The sequence below is a fragment of the Pan troglodytes genome, chromosome 13 (assembly GCF_028858775.2).
Source record: "Pan troglodytes isolate AG18354 chromosome 13, NHGRI_mPanTro3-v2.0_pri, whole genome shotgun sequence".
NCBI lineage: Eukaryota > Metazoa > Chordata > Mammalia > Primates > Hominidae > Pan > Pan troglodytes.
Genome location: NC_072411.2, coordinates 129,761,862 through 129,785,436, shown reverse-complemented (window position 1 = coordinate 129,785,436; position 23,575 = coordinate 129,761,862). Strand labels below are relative to the sequence as shown.

Here is a 23,575-nt window from a genome sequence, read left to right as displayed (position 1 = left end):
CCACAAGCAATATACGAGGTTTCTATTTTCTCTACCTCCTTACATTGTTCATCACTGTCTTTTCTTTTATTGGCCATCTGTATACCTTCTTAGAGAAATGTCTATTCAAATATTTTGCTCACTTTTTAATTGGGGTGTCTTTTTATTATTTAGTCGTTACGAGTTCTTTGCACATTCTGAATACAAGTCCCTTATCAGATGTAGGATTTGCAAATATTTTCTCCAGACTGCTATTAAGCTTAATTTTTCTGTTGTGTTAATTTTTACAACTTTCCTGTCTTTCTTGTTTTGATTACCACGTTGGCAATTTCCATTTCTGGCTCCTTTTTAAAATACCAATTGTAGATTATTAAATATTAGAGATGTCCAAATATTAAGAGTAAATTGAGAGGGAAAGAGCACAAGGAGAGCAAATCAGCAGCAATTCTATAAACAAAATATATCCTTCACAGCCCAAGGTAACTTTCTACTTAGGGTTTTTTCTTTGCTTTTGCTCAGCTACCTCCAACCCTTTTTTGTATTAATCCTCACTTCCTGAGTATGCTAGGCAAGTGAAGTGAGCCTACTAAGTATTTAGATATAAGGAATAGTGCATAATGTTAATTTGTGTATGTTTCATCAATGTGAAACTGAAGTATAAATATGGAGGCAACTGTACTGGAACAAAAACAGTGTTGGTTCAGAAGCATTCTGGGTATTAATATCAGATCAGCCATTACTGAATTTTGAACCTTTAAGGCAAATTCATTAATCTTAGCAAATTGGTTTCCACCTAGGTAATAAAACAAAGATCTGAGGGCCAGATGCCATCCAATAAGCTCTGCATTTTGGTAAGTACCTTTCCTTAGGGAAAAAAAATCTTTGAAACCATTCATTCATTAAAATAAATGGTAGGAAATAATGACTATCCATTCAGTGACAAAGGAGAGACCTAAGAGTTATAAAAATTTCCTACTATTTAAAAATTATTTTAACCTCTATTAATTAGATTTAAGGGCTCTGAGGGGGGGAAAAACACTAAATATCATAGAATCTGAAAATTAGGCCACAATAGGCTAATCTCCTAATGAGAGTTACTATGTAATATTACAGTTTTTTAAAAAGCTACAGCCCCAGAAGGGAGTTCCAAGATGGCAGAATAGGAACAGCTCCAGTCTACAGCTCCCAGCGTGAGCGACACAGAAGAAGGGTGATTTCTGCATTTCCAACTGAGGTACTGGGTTCATCTCATTGGGACTGGTTGGACAGTGGGTGTAGCCCACGGAGTGTGAGCCGAAGCAAGGCGGGGCATCACCTCACCCGGGAAGTGCAAGGGGTCAGGGAATTCCCTTTCCTAGCCAACAGAAGCTGTGACAGACGGTACCTGGAAAATCGGGACACTCCCACCCTAATACTGCACTTTGCCAAAGGTCTTAGCAAACGGCACACCAGAAGATTATATCCCGCGCCTGGCTCAGCAGGTCCCACACCCATGGAGCCTTGCTCACTGCTAGCACAGCAGTCTTGATTGAACTGCGAGGCGGCAGCAAGGCTGGGGGAGGGGCGCCTGCCATTACTGAGGCTTGACCTGGTAAACAAAGCGGCCAGGAAGCTTGAACTAGGTGGAGCCCATTGCAGCTCAACAAGGCCTGCCTGCCTCTATAGACTCCACCACTGGGGGCAGGGCATAGCTGAAAAAAGGCAGCAGAAACTTCTGGAGACTTAAACGTCTCTGTCTGACAGCTTTGTAGAGAGCAATGGTTCTCCCAGCATGGAGTCTGAGATCTGAGAATGGCCAGACTGCCTCCTCAAGTGGGTCCCTGACCCCCGCAGTAGCCTAACTGGGAGACACCTCCCAGTAGGGGCCGACTGACACCTCATACAGCCAGGTGCCCCTCTGAGACGAAGCTTCCAGAGGAAGGATCAGGCAGCAACATTTGCTGTTTTGCAATATTTGCTGTTCTGCAGCCTCCGCTGGTGATACCCAGGCAAACAGGGTCTGGAGTGGACCACCAGCAAACTCCAACAGACCTGCAGCTGAGGGTTCTGACTGTTTGAAGGAAAAGTAACAAAAAGAAAGGAGTAGCATCAACATCAAAAAAAAAGGACACCCACACCAAAACCCCATCTGTAGGTCACCATCATCAAAGACCAAAGGTAGATAAAACCACAAAGATGGGGAGAAACCAGAGCAAAAAGGCTGAAAATTCTAAAAACCAGAGTGCCTCTTCTCCTCCAAAGGACTGCAGCTCCTCGCCAGCAATGGAACAAAGCTGGACAGAGAATGACTTTAGACGAACTGACAGAAGTAGGCTTGAGAAGATCGGTAATAACAAACTTCTCAGAGCTAAAGGAGGATGTTCGAACCCATCGCAAGGAAGCTAAAAACCTTGAAGAAAGATTAGACGAATGGCAAACCAAAATAAACAGCGTAGGGAAGATCTTAAATGACCTGATGGAGCTGAAAACCATGGCACGAGAACTATGTGACGCATACACAAGCTTCAGTAGCTGATTCAATCAAGTGGAAGAAAGGGTACCAGTGACTGAACATCAAATGAATGAAATAAAGTGAGAAGAGACGTTTAGAGAAAAAAGAGTAAAAAGAAACAAACAAAGCCTCCAAGAACTACGGGACTATGTGAAAAGACCAAATCTACGTCTGATTGGTATACCTGAAAGTGACGGGGAGAATGGAACCAAGTTGGAAAACACTCTGCAGGATATTATCCAGGAGAACTTCCCCAATCTAGCAAGGCAAGTCAACCTTCAAATTCAGGAAATACAGAGAACACCACAAAGATACTCCCTGAGAACAGCAACGCCAAGATACATAACTGTCAGATTCACCAAGCTTGAAATGAAGGAAAAAATGTTAAGGGCAGCCAGAGAGAAAGGTCGGGCTACCCACAAAAGGAAGCCCATTAGACTAACAGGGGATCTCTCAGCAGAAACTCTACAAGCCAGAAAAGAGTGGGGGCCAATATTCAACATTCTTTAAAAAAAGAATTTTCAACCCAGAATTTCATATCCAGCCAAACTAAGCTTTGTAAGTGAAGGAGAAATAAAATCCTTTACAGACAAGCAAATGCTGAGAGATTCTGTCACCACCAGGCCTGCCTTACAAGAGCTCCTGAAGGAAGTACTAAACATAGAAAGAACAACCGGTACCAGTCACTGCAAAAACATGCCAAACTGTAAAGACCATCGATGCTAGGAAGAAACTGCATCAACTAATGAGCAAAATAACCAGCTAACATCATAATGACAGGATCAAATTCACACATAACAATATTAACCTTAAATGTAAATGGGCTAAATGCCCCAATTAAAAGACACAGACTGACTTTGGGAGGCCAAGACAGGCAGATGACGAGGTCAGGAGATCGACACCATCCTGGCTAACAAGGTGAAACCCCGTCTCTACTAAAAATACAAAGAATTAGCCAGGTGTGGTGGTGGGTGCCCGTAGTCCAAGCTACTGGGAAGGCTGAGGCAGGAGAATGGCGTGAACCCAGGAGGCGGAGCCTGCAGTGAGCCCAGATCGCGCCACTGCACTCCAGGCTGGGTGACAAAGCGAGACTCCGTCTCAAAAAAAAAAAAAAAAAAAAAAAGACACAGAATGGCAAACTGGATAAAGAGTCAAGACCTATCAGCGTGCTGTATTCAGGAAACCCATCTCACGTGCAGAGACATACATAGGCTCAAAATAAAGGGATGGAGGAAGATCTACCAAGCAAATAGAAAACAAAAAAAAGCAGAGGTTGCAATCCTAGTCTCTGATAAAACAGACTTGAAACCAACAAAGATCAAAAGAGACAAAGAAGACCATTACATAATGGTAAAGGGATCAATTCAACAAGAAGAGCTAACTATCCTAAATATATATGCACCCAATACAGGAGAACCCAGATTTAAAAAGCAAGTCCTTAGAGACCTACAAAGAGACTTAGACTCCCACACAATAATAATGGGAGACTTTAACACCCCACTGTCAACATTAGACAGATCAATGAGACAGAAATTTAACAAGGATATCCAGGACTTGGACTCTGCTCTGCACCAAGCAGACCTAATAGACATCTACAGAACTCTTCATCCCAAATCAACAGAATATACATTCCTCTTAGCACCACATCGCACTTATTCCAAAATTGACCACATAATTGGAAGTAAAGCACTCTTCAGCAAATGCAAAATAACAGAAATCATAACAAACTGTCTCTCAGACCACAGTGCAATCAAATTAGAACTCAGGATTAAGAAACTCAATCAAAACCACAAAACTACACGGAAACTGAACAACCTGCTCCTGAATGACTACTGGGTGAATAATGAAATGAAGGCAGAAATAAAGATGTTATTTGAGACCAATGAGAACAAAGACACAACATACCAGAATCTCTGGGACAGATTTAAAGCAGTGTGTAGAGGAAAATTTATAGCACTAAATGCCCACGAGAAAGCAGGAAAGATATAAAATTAACACCCTAACATCACAATTAAAAGAACGAGAGAAGCAAGAGCAAACATATTCAAAAGGCAGCAGAAGATAAGAAATAACTAAGATCACAGCAGAATTGAAGGAGAGAGACACAAAAAACCCTCAAAAAAATCAATGAATCCAGGAGCTGGTTTTTTGAAAAGATCAACAAAATTGATAGACCGCTAGCAAGACTAATAAAGAAGAAAAGAGAGAAGAATCAAATAGATGTAATAAAAAATGATAAAGGGGGTATCACCACTGATCCCACAGAAATACAAACTACCATCAGAGAATACTATAAACACCTCTATGCAAATAAACTAGAAAATCTAGAAGAAATGGATAAATTCCTGGACACATACACCCTCTCAAGACTAAACCAGGAAGAAGTTGAATCCCTGAATAGACCAATAACAGGCTCTGAAATTGAGGCAATAGTAGTCTACCAACCAAAAAAAGTCCAGGACCAGACAGATTGACAGCCAAATTCTACCAGAGGTACAAAGAGGAGCTGGTTCCATTCCTTCTGAAACTTCCAATCAATAGAAAAAGAGGAAATCCTCCCTAACTCATTTTATGAGGCCAGCATCATCCTGATACCAAAGCCTGGCAAAGGCACAACAAAAAAAGAGAATTTTAGACCAATATCCCTGATGAACATCGATGTAAAAATCCTCAATAAAATACTGGCACACCAAATCCAGCAGCACATCAAAAAGCTTATCCACCATGATCAAGCTGGCTTCACCCCTGGGATGCAAGGCTGGTTCAACATATGCAAATCAATAAACATAATCCATCATATACACAGAACCAAAGGCTAAAACCACGAGTATCTCAATAGATGCAGAAAAGGCCTTTGACAAAACTCAACAGCCCTTCATGCTAAAAACTCCCAATAAACTAGGTATTGATGGAACATATCTCAAAATAATAAGAGCTATTTATGACGAACCCACAGCCAATATCATACTGAATGGGCAAAAACTGGAAGCATTCCCTTTGAAAACTGGCACATGACAGGTATGCCCTCTCTCACCACTCCTATTCAACATAGTGTTGGAACTTCTGGCCAGGGCAATCAGGCAAGAGAAAGAAATAACGGGTATTCAATTAGGAAAAGAGGAAGTCAAATTGTCCCTGTTTGCAGATGACATGATTGTATATTTCGAAAACCCCCTCATCTCAGCCCAAAGTCTCAGGATACAAAATCAGTGTGCAAAAATCACAAGTATTCCTATATACCAATAACAGACAGAGAGCCAAATCATGAGTGAACTCCCATTCACAACTGCTACAAAGAGAATAAAATACTTAGGAATCTAACTTACAAGGGATGTGAAGGACCTCTTCAAGGAGAACTACAAACCACTGCTCAATGAAATAAAAGAGGACACAAACAAATGGAAGAACATTCCATGTTCATGGATAGGAAGAATCAATGTCGTGAAAATGGCCATACTGCCCAAGGTAATTTATAGATTCAATGCCATCCCCATCAAGCTACCAATGACTTTCTTCACAGAATTGGAAAAAAACTACTTTAAAGTTCATATGGAACCAAAAAAGAGCCTGCATTGCCAAGACAATCCTAAGCAAAAAGAACAAAGTTGGAGACATCACGCTACCTGACTTTAAAACTATACTACAAGGCTACAGTAACCAAAACAGCATGGTACTGGTACCAAAACAAATATATAGACCAATGGAACAGAACAGAGTCCTCAGAAATAATACCACACATCTACAACCATCTGATCTTTGACAAACCTGACAAAAACAAGAAATGGGAAAAGGATTCACTATTTAAGAAATGGTGCTGGGAAAACTGGCTAGCCACATGTAGAAAGCTGAAATTGGATCCCTTCCTTACACCTTGTACAAAAATTAATTCAAGATGGATTAAAGACTTAAATGTTAGACCTAAAACCATAAAAACCCTAGAAGAAAACCTAGGCAATACCATTCAGGACATATGAATGGGCAAGGACTTCGTGACTAAAACACCAAAAGCAATGGCAACAAAAGCCAAAATAGACAAATGAGATCTAATTAAACCAAAGAGCTTCTGCACAGCAAAAGAAACTACCATCAGAGTGAACAGGCAACCTACAGAATGGGAGAAAATTTCTGCAATCTACCCATCTGACAAAGAGCTAATATCCAGAATCTACAAAGAACTTAAATTTACAAGAAAAAAAATCAAACAACCCTATCAAAAAGTGGGCGAAGGATATGAACAGACACTTCTCAAAAGACAACATTTATGCAGCCAACAGACACATGAAGAAATGCTCTTCATCACTGGCCATCAGAGAAATGCAAACCAAAACTACAATGAGATACTACCTCACACAAGTTAGAATGGTGATCATTAAAAAGTCAGGAAACAACAGATGCTGGAGAGGATGTGGAGAAACAGGAACACTTTTACACTGCTGGTGGGAGTGTAAACTAGTTCAACCATTGTGGAAGACAGTGTGGCGATTCCCCAGGGATCTAGAACTAGAAATACCATTTGACCCAACCATCCCATTACTGGGTATATACCCAAAGGATTATAAATCATGCTGCTATAAAGACACATGCACACGTATGTTTACTGCGGCACTATTCACGATAGCAAAGACGTGGAACCAACCCAAATGTCCATCAATGACAGACTGGATTAAGAAAATGTGGCACATATACACCATGGAATACTATGCAGCCATAAAAAAGGATGAGTTCATGTCCTTTGTAGGCACACGGATGAAGCTGGAAACCTTCATTCTGAGCAAACTATCGCAAGGACAGAAAACCAAACACCACATGTTCTAACTCATAGGTGGAAACTGAACAATGAGAACACTTGGACACAAGGTGGGGAACATCACACACCAGGGCCTGTCTTGGGGTCGGGTAGAGTGGGGGAGGGATACCATTAGGAGACATACCTAATGTAAATGACGAGTTAATGGGTGCAGCACACCAACATGGTACATGTATACATATGTAACAAACCTGCATGTTATGCACATGTACTCTAGAACTTAAAGTAAAAAAAAAAACAAAAAACTAAAGCCCCAAAGTTTTATAAATCCAGAAAAAATGATTATTTAAACATCATTTTAAGAATGATCCAAGTGCAGTCGCTCACACCTGTAATCCCAGCACTTTGGGAGGCCGAGGCAGGCAGATCATTTGAGGCCAGGAGTTCAAGACCAGTCTGGTCAACATGGCAAAACCCCATCTCTACTAAAAATACAAAAATTAGCCGGGTATGGTGGCACGCACCTGTAATCCCAGCTACTCAGGAGGCTGAGTCATGAGAATCGCTTGAACCCGGGAGGTAGAGGCTGCAGTGAGCAAAGATTAAGCCACTGCACTCCAGTCTGGGTGACAGAGTGAGAATCTGTCTAAAACAAACCAACAAACAAAAAGAGAAATATACTGATAAAACTTTCCGAATTTCACATAGAACTATTATGCAATAAGGGTACCTCCTTTTTTTTTTTTTTTTTTTGTGAGCTAGAGTCTCACTCTGTCAGCTAGGCTGAAGTGTGGTGGCGCAATCACAGTTCACTGTAATTTCGACCTCCTAGGCTCAGGTAATCCTCCCACCTCAGCCTCCTGAGTAGCTAGGAAGGACTCCAGGTGTCTGCCACCATTTATTTTTTGTAGAAACGGGGTTCGCCATGTTGCCCAGGCTGCTCTCAAAACTCCTGGGCTTCAAGCAACCCACCTACCTCGGCATCCCAAAGTGCTAGGATCAAAGGGTACCTCAAAATATAATTTCACAGTGTTAACATGTGTTCTTTGTTTTTGTTTTTTTTTTTGAGACAGAGTCTTGCTCTGTCGCCCAGGCTGGAGTCCAGTGGCATGATCTCAGCTCACTGCAAACTCCATTTCCCTGGTTCAAGCGATTCTCCTGCCTTAGCCTCCCAAGTAGCTGGGACTACAGGCATGTACCACCACACCTGGCTAATTTTTGCATTTTTAGTAGAGACAGGGTCTTACCATGTTGGCCAGGCTGGTCTCAAACTCTTGGCCTCAGGTGATCCACCCGCCTTGGCCTCCCAAAGTGCTGGGATTACAGGCATGAGCCACTGTGCCTGGCCAGTGTTAATGTATTTGAAGCAACAAAAAATTCTTAAATAATATTAACTTTGATGGTATAAAACACTGGAAATTCTTAAGCGTAGTGCATCTGTCGAAGTATTGTTTATATTTCAGCTTCAATAGAAACATATGCAGTTAGTGCTTGTGATTTGGTCAATTCAATAATAATCTAATAAAGGTGACCAACGTGATAAATTCAAAATGACTTATAATGGAAAAAATGTATTACCTTGAAATAAACATTTGTGGACACTGTCGTTTTACCTTTCTAATAAATTTTTGTTACTTAATACTAGAATTATATCATCTGCACATACGTTGTACATTTTATATTATTTTATATCCTATGTAGAACTTCAACTTTTACAAAACTTGCATACTCTAAATAAAATAAGCAAAAAAAGGCCCTTAACTCTAATGATAGAACCAACTCAGAGGTACAATCATGAAAGGAAAATAATAAGTCTGATTTACTGAGCATATGCTGTAACGCAAAGACCATACAGGGTGAATGTGCATCATCTAATTTTACAACAAACCTGCCAGCAAGAGAATATTGTTCACATTCTATAGAGAGGGACAACATGAAGGCTCAGAGAAGTTAGGTCAACATGATTAGGCTCAGCCAAAACATAATTTGAGTTTCCATTCATCAGTTCTTAAGTGAAGTTATAATATCTATAAATATCTCAATAGCATCTTGTGAACAACTTTATCACAATAAATGTTTGAACATCCCCCTGTCATTCTTACCCCATTCATTAAAAGAACAAAATTCAAAAGGCTTTCTTATGGTCAACCTGCAAGTAACTATAAATCAGAATTCGAACACAAGTTTGGCTGGCTGTACTCAAAATATGTTCAATTAACTTTTCTGGGCCTGTTCCCTCAGCTGTCACACAATTAAAATATTTATTTGATGACAGCTGAGTGGATTAAATGAGGCAATGTACAAAAACCCATTGTATCATGAGACATTTTACAAACTCAGTCCACAAAATCAAAACAGTATGCTAAGAAACAGAAACACTGCACATATCACACACCTGATAAATTGTACAAATGGAAATTTAAAACAATCATTCATTAGGTACACTTGAATTAAAACAAACTTTTTTTAAAGTTAAATTTTGTGTGAAATTCCAATACTTATCAAACATCTATTATGCTACTTACCAACAGAGTATAAGTGAAGACATTTATGTGAAAAGAAAATAGTTACAGCTCAAACTCCTAATACTGTGATTCTTAATCTTGTCAATGACAAAGAGATTTACTAAAAACTAGTAATTCTTAATGGTTTGATTAAAATGTTACAAGTACCTAATCTCTCAAGAGTTCATATCAACATTTGCTATAACTGGAGTTTAGGCTTTAGTTCTAAATTATTGTGACATATACACAAAAACAAAGCATACAAACTCTAGATTTAATGGATAGCCAGCCATACCAAATGCACCTGCTGACATTCCAAGATACTGGCAAATATCTCTGGTGTTTAAGGTAATACGACAAAAATCAGAGGTATAACATGAGAAAGATGTGACTGGCTTACAGTATGAATCAAAAAATAAAATGGAGACAATAAAGAGAATTAAGGGAAAAAATTATCAAAAGAGAAAATATTCAGTATTATACCCACAACTGAATCAAGTTTCCACAACTTAAAAAATGTTAACACCTGAAAGAGATATTCACTAGAAAAAGACCTAATAATTAAGAATTCATGTAGTAAAGTCATCTGATGCAATCTCATAGGGAAAATAAAAACTTCTCATAAAATGGTTCCATTAAGACTGCATGAGTTACAACCAGTAATTCTGAAACCAGACCACCAAATACATCTAAATTGCTCTGTTCAAGTCCTATCTCTGCCATAAACGTTCTGTGGAGTCTCATCTCCATGTCTGGGCTTCCCTACCTGAAAAATGAAAGCTTTAACTGGAAAGGGCAGACACTAGATAATTTCTAAGGTCCCTCTCAACTGTTAAATTCCAGGATTTTATGAACTTTCAGCTAGAATTTGTCTTTATGGACAAACTCTTCTATCCATTGCCATTCACTTCACTAAGAAAGAGGCCCCATTTTCTGGTGTTCTTCACATGGTGTCTTTGTTGATAAATGTCTTCCCCAAAACTTACTGTTCCACTGTCTCTTTTTCTTACCTGTTGCTCCTCTGGCATTGGTCTGAAATGGGTTTGTAGAAGATGCCACAGAAGGACCAGCAGCAGCAACAAATGGATTTGTGGAAGGCGTAGCTTTAAAAAATTATAAAATACACTATAAAATCCTAATTTTGTATTTAAGATTTAAATTATTTCACTATATTTATCAAGACAGAAAACTCAAGGATTCTGATAACAAATCATTGCTTTGACGCCTAAGAAAATGCTACACAATATATATTTGGGTTCTTTGTAAAAACCAGTGTATATACCAGAAGCACATACCTCCAAATGGAGCAGGCACACTTGATGAAGCAGGCTGTGTCTGTGCAGAAGCACCCACTGGCACTGTTCCAAAAACATTGCTGAGAACAAATATTGAAAGAGTTCATTTTTTTTCTTAAAAAAAAAAGAAAGTAACGATTTACAGGGTAGCCATAAAATAATGAACATATCGTGTATCACAGCATCAGTATCAACACAAAGAAAATTAAGACATTTAAGTGTAAAGATGTAATAAAATAAACAATTGTTACTGCTTCATTAAGAATCATCATAAAAAAATAAAAAATACAAGTAAAACTGAATGTGTAGTGGGAAGGAATATGACTATTTTAACGACTAGTACAGTTTGGTGCCACTATCTTAATATTCATGTTAAAACACCAGCAAAAACCATTATTCTAAGCAAACTATATCACAAGGACAGAAAACCAAACACTGCATGTTTTCACTCATAGGTGTGAGTTGAACAACAAGAACAACACATGGACACAGGGTGGGAAACATCACACTTGGGGGCCTGTCGGGGGTTGGGGGCTGGGGGAGGGATAGCATTAGGAGAAATACCTAATGTAAATGATGAGTTGATGGGTGCAGCAAACCAACATGGCACATGTATACCTATGTAACAAACCTGCACGTTGTGCACATGTACCCTAGAACTTAAAGTATTAAAAAAAAATAAAAAGACACCAGCAAGTTTTACTTGCCATTGTTTTCGCACCATCAATGCAAATATCAATTAATGAAAAGGTAAACAATCTCTCAGAATTATTATAAAGAAAGTTTTAACCTCACAGACCCCATGAAAGGGTCTCAGGTACCCCAAACATTCCATGGACCACAGTTTGTGAACCCCTGATGTACTGTAATGTAATATCAATAAATCATGCATTATATATAACGTATGTTTCCAGACTTTATGTTTCCGGAAGTGTTACAATCCTAACATTTCTTTCTAGAAAAGATGTTAAAGGAAAATAAGCTACCAGGATAACTAAAGAAATTAGTAAATACAATCCACAGGATTGGAAAACAGAGATGAATAAAACATTGTTATAGGTAAATCTCTCGTATTTCTGAGACTATTTCCGCAACTCTAAAGACTAGAAAAGTTTTTTACAAGTGTAATGTCCTAAAATGTGTTAGACTTCCTACTGCCAAGAATTCTAACAGATATATATGAACATAACAGCAGATGTGCTTATTTGTAAATATGAGGATGATACTGAAGAGATACAGAATTGATTTTGGGCTTTGGTGCAAACACTTCTAAAAATCTGTATTTACAACTAAGCCTATAATATGGGACTTTCACTGTTTAATCATCATGACTAAAAACTATTTTTAAAGTATATTATTTGACTACTAAATGGATTCTCTGCTGAGTACAATCTGTAAGGAACTGTCCATTGTGAGATGTGTACATGCTCTCAAATACGGTTTAGTGTTCAAGGACAGAACATAACAAAACGTCTGATTCAATGAAAAGATAAAATTATGGCAATTATTCAAGGATTATATTTTAATTAGCATTTAAATTCAAATTCCTCAAATTTACAAAAATATCCAAGAATTTTAAAATTATACCTTGAAACAGTCATTTTTTAATTGATTATTCAAAGTTGGAAAAAAAAGATAAAACACAAAGCAGGAGGGCTAGCTAAGACAAGGTACCTGCTAGCATTACTTGTGGAAGTATACGCATTACTGGAGGTGGCTGCAGAACTGAAAACGCTGTCTAGTTCTGCCAGAGCTGCATACTTGTCTGAAGATGCACTTGACTGACTGGGAACTGAAACCACAGAACCAACAGGAGCTTTACCTGTGGTCCCAAAGCCACTTCCCTGATCACCACCTGGGAACGAACAAAATCAAGTTACACCAAAAATTTAAAGTTACACTTTCAACTTATCAACCACATTTGCCATGAAACACGGGTAAACTTAAAATGGATTTAGAGTTAAGCAGGATTCCAAATCATTAATCTAATAAATAACCTGGACCATACTGGACAGGATTAGTTGTTATACATACCACTGTGATAAAGACAGAATATGTCTCTTAACAAAAATTAACACTCTGTACCAAAAAAATTTGTCTGGATTATGCATAAGAAAGAAACTCTCAAGTGCTCTTACGTTAACATCTCCAAGACGGGTGGATCTTGTTCACATGAACATATAAATTCATATAATGCTAGACCTAATGTGAACAGTCTATCAATAGCATCATTTCCCCAGCATTCTCCACAAAAAAATTAGAGATGGTAATAACGGGAAACATTTACTGAGGACTTACTATGTGCTAGGCACTGTTCTATATGCCTTACAGATGCAATAATACTTAGAACACAACTCCATGAGTTTAATGCTTAGAATTATCCTCATTTTGGAGAGGAGGAAAACAGGCCCAGAGATCAGAATGGAGAATTCCATTTAGCAACACACACCTGCTATTCACCAGTGCCACATGTATTTGTAGAGGCTACTAGCCTTAAGATAAAACTGGATACAAGACTATACTGTAAAATTCATGAATTTTTTTTTTAAATATAAAAAACCCACCAAGATGTTAACGGAAAATTGTTCGAAGTAAATATATTACAGAAACCACCAAATAATCCTCCATTCAGCTCTGCCAATGGGGTTTCTTGGCTCTTTATAGCCAAAGAAAAGTAAAGCATGCCTTCTAGGACAAAATAAAATTTTTCTCAACTAGTAAGACTGAAAGTTTACAAATCAGTTCCTATGTCTTCAGTTTTGTAGTTGATATTTCAGGTCTAAAATGTGTCAAGTGAACATTTTACTCAAAATGACAGTGCAGACAAAATTTTTATACAACAACTGAGAAAAGTGTAACATGTTCAGATTTTAATACAACCAAATTAAGAGCACTGTTTAACACAAATTTGTATTTGTTTTGCTTAAAGCTTGATACCTTGCCCGGCACTGAAGATATTGTCTAAATTAGCAAGTGCTGCATATTTGTCTGCAGTCTGTAAACCAGCTTTGTTCGTTGAAACTTTACTAACAGCTGATGCTGTTTGATGACTCTGGGAAGTACTGAAGGTTCCAAAATCAGCACTGGAGGATTTGGGGAAGTTATCAAAATGAGCAAAATTAGCATTTACTGATGCAGCACTTCCACCTGTAACAGAATAAACAGAGCACTTGAAATTTCTAAGCTTTTCCTAGTACCCTCTCATAGACTGTATGATCATTTCTTCCTAAATTAAATGTCCTATAAGCAATCTTACAACATTAAAATCAATGACTGGCAATGGCTTTTGACTACAAGTGACGTTTTCTAATTTTGTAAAAGTAGATTTTTCAAAGGCCTTGGCAACAGGTAAAGTAACATGTTTCTGTGTATTACGTACCCTGGAATGAAGAATGTAATTCATGGAGGGGGTATCTCCACACTACCTGGTTTGAGATTCAGTTACTTTCTAGTCCAAATATACTACGGCCTTTCACTAGTTCTCCCTGAACAGACTGCAAACAAGATGCAAAGTATCTTACTAGGAGGATTTCAAACTTTTGTGGCTCCATGATGAAACAGTTTAAACAAATCCCAGGGGTAGTGATTAACAATGTGTAAAATGTGTTACGGTGATCCAAAATTCTTTAAAAGATGGTCGTTGACATTTATACTTACTTCACTTGAAGAGCTACTATTTAATGCCACATAATAGTTTAATGTGTATACAATATCAAGATGTCCACTGTAAAATCATGCCGTACCATATAGTTCAAGGCATTAAAATTACAGTACATAATACATTATAGCAATATTTGACTTTATAAACCACAATTCACCTAATGGCCACTATTATATATATCCTGTTACATCTTTAAAATCTGTTCTCTATTATAGAGACCTCCTTAAAGTACTATCAAAAGACTAAAACCAGTATATTTCATTCTATGCTTTTGATCCTACATTTTTGGGATATTAGTTCTTTATTTCTAAACTTTAGTTTCAGAAATCAAAACAGTATATATACACAGTTATATATTAAAGTGATAGAAAAGACAACTACAGATAATTTTAAAACAGAATGCATGAACCTCTATTAAAAAAACATGAACACTTTCTATCAAGCAGGTTTTTATACATTCTAAAAAAAATATACACTGATCAAATTTCTTCCAAGAGTTAAATCATGGTGGTTTCAATTAAAGGTAAGTAATATATGTTTGTATGTAAAATATTGTGACCTGTTACAAGGAGCTGGCAAACAAAGTGCATACTAAACTTTCAAAATTTATATAAAGAATATTATTTCAAATTATTATTAAACCAAGTAACTCTTTGATTGTCTACTATTGTGTTCTCTAACTCTGAGTTTAATAAATAGAGTTGGAAGAGATTTTTATGAAGGATTATCACTAAAGAATTATTAACAATCTATCATTGGAAAAACCCTTGAAGTATAGCAAAAATATACAAATTAGTATAAGATGCCTACTTGACAACAGAACTTACTGTGGGTAGCCTGAAGAGGAAAAGCTGAAGTAAATTCACCAAAACTGCAGCTAGATGAAAGCATTCTAAATGCTGGACAGCCAGAAATTATGTAAATAATGAAAGTTAGAGAAAAAACAAAAAAGAAAATTGAAAGAAAAGGCTTTAAGACAATACACAGAGTTAAAAGTTGAAAGAAAAGTAATCAGCCAAAAATCTAAATAAGGGTTCCATGAGTTTACAAAAACAGCACAATTTATGGAAAGAGTATTCAATGTTTAAACACCAATTCCTGCACAGAAAACTATTTCCAAGTTTGACTGAAGTGATCATTAATCTACTCTTGTCTAATAAACATATAAAAATTTTTCTCAGGCTTGTTGCCCCGAAAATTACTTACATTTTTAGCTCTACAGAAGCAACCAGCTTCCTTTATTAAGAGGTATAATGTCAGCCTAAATCAATGGATTCTATGAACCTTAAAAAACTTATAGTACTGGCTGGGCACAGTGGCTCACATCTGTAATCCCAGCACTGTGGGAGGTCAAGGCAGGAGGATAACTTGAGGCCAGGAGTTCAAGACCAGCCTGGGCAACATAGTGAGACCCAGCTGCTACCAAAAAAAAAAAAAAATTTAGCTGGGAGTGGTGGCATGTGCCTGTATTCCATCCTGAGGCAGGAGGATTGCCAAAAAAAAAAAGAGAGAGACAGAGAGAGAGAAATACTTATAGTAGTGTCATGCCTCTGTCCTGTGTGCATGGTAGATATAAGGAAGATTCATGTGCAGGAAAAGGAGGAGAATGGATGTTGTCAAACAGACAATATACCAAATAATGCAGAAAAACAAATGAACATAGAAAAAAATAAAGAGTTCAGGTTTCCCCAGAGCTTTTGAAGATAGAACCATTTTAAAGTCAGATAATTACAGAATTTAAGTTTAGATTAATTTTTCAAAACTACATTTAGAGAGTTTTGTTTTGTAAAGTAAACATTTAAGCACAATGCTGGAGAAGCTCTACCTGTAGTTTGGGGCTGAAAAGGAGAGTGACTTGCTGTGGGGAAACCTCCAAAATTACTCGAACCACTAGACTGTCCAAATGCATCAAAGTTTGCAAAATCTGCATTTGCAGAATTCTGAGCTGTAAATGGTAAGGAACAACATATGTTAATGAATATGAAAACTATAAATGAAAATACATGACACATGAGTTTAAGAATTATATGAAAAGTTTCTATGTATCAAAACTCACTTTATAGAGAATTCACTTAGCAATCAGATTTTAAACCCTACCAGCATTTAACCCAATTACAGGTAATTTACTAAGGAGTAACCAAGAATTTCCAAAAACACTTTGTGCAATGATAAATTTGGATACAATACTCTGTATATGACCTCAAGCACAGTACTATAAAAGTGACTCTATTAACAAAGGAAACTATTTCAGAGTACTGAGTTACAGTACTGAGTTACAGGAAAGCAGACAAAGATGTAGAAAACATCCTGGAAAAATTCACTGATTAAAAATGGTAATCAACTATGTGAATCTGAATAATAATTGAAATACTTAAAATAATAATACAAAAATGGTTTAATTAATAGAGTTTTTTTTTAAGTTTACAAATGTCTCACCATGGTCATATATAAAAATTTTAAAAAAGGACAAGATCACCAAATAAATTGAAGATATTCATATTCTATTAGAGGCCTGCAATTTTAAACTCATTAAAATTTAAGAAACAATGAATGCTAGCATAGAAATTATAGCATATAATTCAGAGCCCCAAACATTAATAGAATACCTATTAAATAGGCAAGACAGGACTTTGTAGTACTTGTATCCATTTTTACTTCTAGGTACTGATCTATTCACTATCTTCAACAATCGATTATAAGTGCTGCAGAATGAAACTTTGGAAAACACAACTTTGCAAATTCAACACTAATAAATTCAGTAGTACAAAAATTACTATCTGGACACTCAGGCAATCTCTGTACAAAGAAATCCAAGCTAAGCAGAATGTAACACAATGGTAAAGCTGTTTCTTAAATAATCGTATTTCAAAAAGTACAAAGGAGTCAACTTAGTGTGGAACTTAAGACCCCAAATTAATGAGCCTGAGTCTTGCTAATAGTTGTCATTCCTCTTCAAAGAAAAACACATATTCATGAGACAAGAAGATAGATCATAGGATGCAAACTAGCAGCCCTCAGCAAATTCATCTGACAGATATGCTTTGTTTCATCTGTACAGTATTTAACATTATTTCCCATGAATTCCCAACATTTAAAAAGAGGGCACTTCACAATAAACAAAAAGACTTCTAGCTTCTCTTATTAAAAAAAAAAAATCAATATACCTAGTATCCTAAACCCCTATTTCCATGTGGTAACAGATTAGAACATCCCCTTTAAAAAGGGCACCATAGTTCTTTAAACACAACATTATACTACTCATTTGTGTTACCTGAGTTGCAAGGCAGTTGGGTTTAGATCCTACAGTATAGAATGTGACAAAAATCAATTACAGTTTACAGGGCACAGGTTTTGGGATATGATGTTTATCATCAGGCAAAATAACCAAATTCAGTAGGTGAATTTTATTTCTAGCTTCATGCGTCTTTCTGTAGAAGATGACTTTTTCTGAACCCAATAATGACCCCACCCAGCAACACACATCCACAAATACTATACCTCAGCCTGAATGCTCACATGAAGACTAAAGGCTTCTGGCTTTTAAGTCACTAAATTATCTACAAAAGAAAAAGTTTCCCTACAAAACAATGCTAATGAACCAGACTGGCATATGTGAATAATTATCATTTGCCATTAATGGTTCCATCAGTCGTATCAAACTGTTCAGGATAAAATTTTCACCTAATATTTTTTTAAAATTAACAAGAATATCAGGATGAGAAGAAATTGGCAATCAATGACTTTCTGAACTATATATGGAAAACTAAGGATTCTGAATGCTTGGAAAGGCTCTGGAAAAAGACATTTCAGTTAAACCATGACCTAGTTTTTAACTAAAAACTACTCCAAGGCAAAACGTCAAAAGATGGTATCAACCATAGTAGAAGGAAAAATAAATGAGTAATTCAGTAGTTTCTTCTTGTAACAGGCATATACATTTTATTCTCCTGTAATGAAACCAAAAGTCAAATAAAGTAAAGAAAAAAAAGGTAATCTGAGCAGTCATTTGTAATTAAGAACTTCAGACTAAAAAACAACTCCTCTCAGGCAGCCTGACTCACAGCCTACATGTAGCTATTTCATTCTTTCTTCAGACAAGAAACAAAACAGTTAAGATTAACCACTTTCTATCAATCTGATCAAAATATAAGATTCTTTTCCTTTACTGCATATCCTACAATTAAATGATGGCTATTGTTTTCAAAGTGCATTTTAAGGGAGCTGTTGAAAGTATTAGTGCAACCATGGTACAAATTAGTCTGTAGAGTTGCAGTGACTTGTCTAACCATTTTCGGCTAATAGGCCTACAAAGAAAAGTCCAACATTACCTGTGAAGACTCACAAACTGCATTTAAAGAGAGAAAAACAAAGGGAACAAGAAATAAGTTGCAAATTTACAAAAGAATTTGGTGGTTATCAGTAATTTTGCATTACATTTCAATAATCCTAAAATGGAGATAAAACCAGAATATATTCATAAATTACACAAGTTTTACTCTATTTATTGGCTCTCCCACCAACTCTTTTTATCAGCATTCAAATGCAAGAGGTGAAAAACGAGAGTTGGGGTTCTTATCTGGTCAGGGGGGAAATCGCTTCTTATCTGGAGGGTTACGGGGAAAGAGGTTCTCCATGTTTTCTGGGATTTTGCAGCTCAGGTAACACAGGAGAAGGGAAATCTACCACAACTCCAACAACTTAAGCAAAAGAAACCCAAAATTTCTTATCCTTCTCAGTACAACCATTCCTGAAAAAAGAGATCCATGTCATCCTAGGACTCCTTTTTAAAGCAAATACACAAATGAGACATATAAAAATTACGCCAGTTTCCTTCTAAAGCATGTCCTTAGAAAATGTTTTTATTAATATTTAAAACAAAAGGTTCCCTTATTGCTTGCTAGAAAGAAATGTGGCTGAAGTTTTTCTACAATTTTTCAAACTATCCCAAACAGCATATTTTGGAGTGTGATTATGTATAATATACTTCATATTATCATTATCCAAAAAGCAGCCAGGTCATCAAATTGAAAGAAAACGAAAAACCATCACAATCTCACAGGTAAGTAAAATAAGGCAAAGTAAGTTCTAAAATACAAACAGGAAGTCCATTCTATCAGCACTGGATTCTGTTATGCTCATAAAATTGTGAAATACATCTTTTACAAAGATACAGTCTTGAATTTTTCTTGTCCATAATTTAACTTACATAATCTATGACAAATAAAAGAGTAAGCTTTAGCCAATACCTCATACACACGTGCCAAAATAATATAAAGCAAAGTTTTAAATTATCAAAATAAAGCTATAAAATGACTAAATTCCTAAATTAATGTTCTACATTTGGTTTGATACTTATTTAATCACTCAAAATGCAGACTGGTAAACTTTCCATGATATAAACATCACAGCTTACTGGCATCCAAAATAGATTCCATACGCATTTCCAACACAAATACTATGTATGCTTTTACACTGTTTAAGCATAAAGAAGCAACCGTAAAGACTCAAGAAATCACCAAGCTGTTAGGAAATGAATCTAAACCATTTGTGGAATCTTAACTAAGACTGAAAGATTAAAACAGCATAAAAACTTGCCATAAAGTATGATCCTTTTTCTTAAATGCATGTAAACATACAAACATACATACATAAGTGTATATGTGTATACATATGTACATATATATGAAGTGTGTATAAAAGAGAGAAGACAAACAATGTTTATTGTACCTTTTAGATGGTAAACCACTTAAATGCATCATCTCACTTGAACCTTGCCACTTATGAAAGACAATTTATAGAATAGAAAACTTAGAAATGTTAGGTAATTTGCCCAAAGTTACACAGATAATAAGCAAGAAAGCCAGCATCTGAACCCAGGTTGTCCCAACTCCAAAGCCCAGGTTCTTTTCACTACATTATGCCACTTCCCTATCAGACTATTGCTATTACAATGAAGGAGAGATACAAGTGACCAAATCTATACTTCAATAATCAATTTTTAAATATTACCTAACCTAAGTACCTCTGCAAGGTTTGCATGCTTGTTAACAAAATAAAACTCCATAAATCCCAATTTCTGGTGACATGCATTAAACATGTTTGTAACAAATATGTTAAATCTGAGAATAAGGAAGGGAGAAAAGGCCATTCAAAGACCACAAGAGTTCTATCAAAAAAGTATCTTTAGGGCCGGGCAGAGTGGCTCACACCTGTAATCCCAGTACTTTGGGAGGCCAAGGCAGGTGGAACACCTGAGGTCAGGAGTTCGAGACCAGCCTGGTCAACATGGTGAAACCCCATCTTTACTAAAAAACACAAAAAACAGCCGGGAGTGGTGGCGGGCGCCTGTGATCCCAGTTACTCAGGAGGCTGAGGCAGGAGAATTGGCTGAACCCGGGAGGCAGAGGTTGCAGTAAGCCAAGATTGTGCCACTGCACTCCAGTGTGAACAAGAGAGTGAGACTCCATCTCAAAAAAAAAAAAAAAAAAAAAAAAAAAGAGGCTGAGCACAGTGGCTCATGCCTGTAATCCCAGCACTTTGGGAGGCCAAGGTGGGTAGATCACTTACGGTCAGGAGTTCGAGACCAGCCTGGCCAACATGGTGAAACCCCATCTCTATTAAAAATAAAAAATTAGTATTTTGTATTACTAAAATACAAAATTTTACATTTGTATATAATTTCGGGTGCTGTGGCACACGCTTGTAATCCCAGCTACCTGGGAGGCTGAGGTGAGAGAATAGCTTAAACCCGGGTGGCGGAGGTCGCAGTAAGATTGTACCACTGCACTCCAGCCTCGGCGAGAGAGCGAGACTCCACCTCAAATAAATGAATGAATGAATGAGTTGTATCTGTAGGAACCAACCTCAAAATGTTCCTACTCCTAAGGTGGGCTAATTTGAGTACTACTAAGGATAATAATGACAGCAAACTGAGATGTAGCAAATGTTTTAATCTATGAAGTCATAATGATACTAAAGAAAAAAGTCACCATTATAAAATGCTAGGAAATCAACTCATTATTCTGATATCTGATGGAAAAGAATCATGTATTCTGACTTTCCTAAACAAATCATGCCACCAGATAAAGATTTTTAAATAGTATTTCAGCTAATAAGTGAAGGAATAAATTCAGAACATCATTATTTTTATGCAATGGACTCGGGTACTGAGCACCAAGAGCTAACATTATAAAAACACAGTCCAAAATTACATGCCTCTTAAATCCCAAGTAGTAAGAATATCCCCAGCCACCCATCCTCCTAATAGGAAGAACCTGTAACTGATTAAGTCTCTGGATCCAACAACCTAATAACAAGAAATAGAACATAGGAACTTGTTACAGGGCACCATAGTGGTGCAATCAACTAATTCAGACTACTGAAAACTGTATAGGACAAATAAGCAAATTTCTTCACTAATTACAGAGGAGGAAAAAGAAGGAATACAGGAAAAATCTTATGAACTAAGAGACCTAAGAGACATGTCTCACAATTGCAGTCTGTGGACCTTGTTGGAAATCTGATTCAAACAAACTGTATGTATGTATATATGCATGTATGTACATATGTACGTATGTATGTGTATGGAAAAATCTGAACTATAATGAACATTTGAATCCTAATGAATTATTATTACTACTATTATTTAGGGAATGATGCTACTAATGTGGTTATATTTAACAAAAAAAGTATGTTTTATAGATTGATATACACAATATTTAAGGATAAACTAATACTATGTCTAAAATTTGCTTCAAAATAATATGACAGTGAGTGGAATGACAAATGAAACAAGATTAGCCATGAGTGATTAGCACATAAACGTTAGAGTATCCAATTACTTTTGAATATTTTCAATTTCATAAAGAATAAAAAATAGACATTACATCCTTTCCCCATTTTTCCACGGAAAGAGGTCATGCCAACCAACTGACATTAAATATAATCTCTTCTGTGATTAAAAAGCAACACAATTATATGGTTACATATTACAGCTCAACAGTTACAAGTGACAAAACATTTTCAACAAAAAATGTTTACTGATCCTCAAAGTGTGATAAAGAATTGATGTTTCTTGGTGTTTTATATGCATCCCCAGCAAAAGCTGTTGGGAAAAAACACTTACCTGCATGACTGTTGAAATGTGCAAAGTTAGCAAAATTGGCTGTAGCTGTTGACTGAGGAGCTGGAGCAGCAAAGATGTCTGAGCCGAGATCACTTAAAAGGTCAAATTGCTTCTTCTCCTGCTGCTGCCCTTGAGAACGACCTACAACTGGGGACTACAAACCACATATTAACTATAAAGATATTCCAGTCGGATCTGCAAAATCTTTATACAAAACTATCTGCAAACTTAAAACACACTTATACATACGAAGAGTTACAGTATGCTGAGTTAACCTTTCTCATTTTTCAGTCAATCTTTTGTGAAAACAGAGAAATTTATCTAAATGTCTTAGTATGTGTCATCAAAAAGGGCAGGATTTAATCCACAGTACTACGCCTCTGAACCATTCTTGTATAGGATAGAGGCTGCAATGTCACACAGTAACAGATCTGTCACAGCCCCATCAACTATAATAAAGTGTAGAAGACAAACTTTAGGTAGCAACTTATGAAAATATTCCATTTTGTTCATTTTTAAGAATAAGGTATAATGCAAAGTCCCTTGTGTTTCAATGATCAACATGCTTCACAATCACACATGTGGGAAAACTCTACTACTAAAGAAATCCCTTCCTAGAAAAATGTATCAAAGAGACTATACATTCTAACTCTGATGGTCACCATAGATTCATGTTTTACAAATTGTATAACACATGATATATACATGTATACACACACACACACATATATATAGCTATAGCAACATTCCTGTATAACTCACCTTTACAAAGT

At 36.6% G+C, this 23,575-nt stretch overlaps 1 protein-coding gene across 11 annotated transcripts in view; it reads right to left on the bottom strand.

Moving 5' to 3' along the window:
- The window catches only part of AGFG1 (ArfGAP with FG repeats 1), an 89,031-nt gene that overhangs the window by 13,472 nt on the left and 51,984 nt on the right, over window positions 1–23,575 (bottom strand). For 4 of the 11 annotated variants that reach the window (XM_009444473.4, XM_009444476.4, XM_009444474.4 and 1 more), the window contains exons 5-11: window positions 22,803–22,956; window positions 16,503–16,622; window positions 15,505–15,576; window positions 13,954–14,163; window positions 12,691–12,871; window positions 11,017–11,096; window positions 10,732–10,824 (exon numbers count right to left, since the gene is read on the bottom strand). In XM_009444473.4, the coding sequence (XP_009442748.2) occupies window positions 10,732–10,824; window positions 11,017–11,096; window positions 12,691–12,871; window positions 13,954–14,163; window positions 15,505–15,576; window positions 16,503–16,622; window positions 22,803–22,956 (910 nt within the window). The remainder of the gene's footprint in view (window positions 1–10,731; window positions 10,825–11,016; window positions 11,097–12,690; window positions 12,872–13,953; window positions 14,164–15,504; window positions 15,577–16,502; window positions 16,623–22,802; window positions 22,957–23,575) is intronic. The other 7 variants (XM_009444478.4, XM_009444479.4, XM_009444477.4 and 4 more) reach the window with 2 other exon arrangements.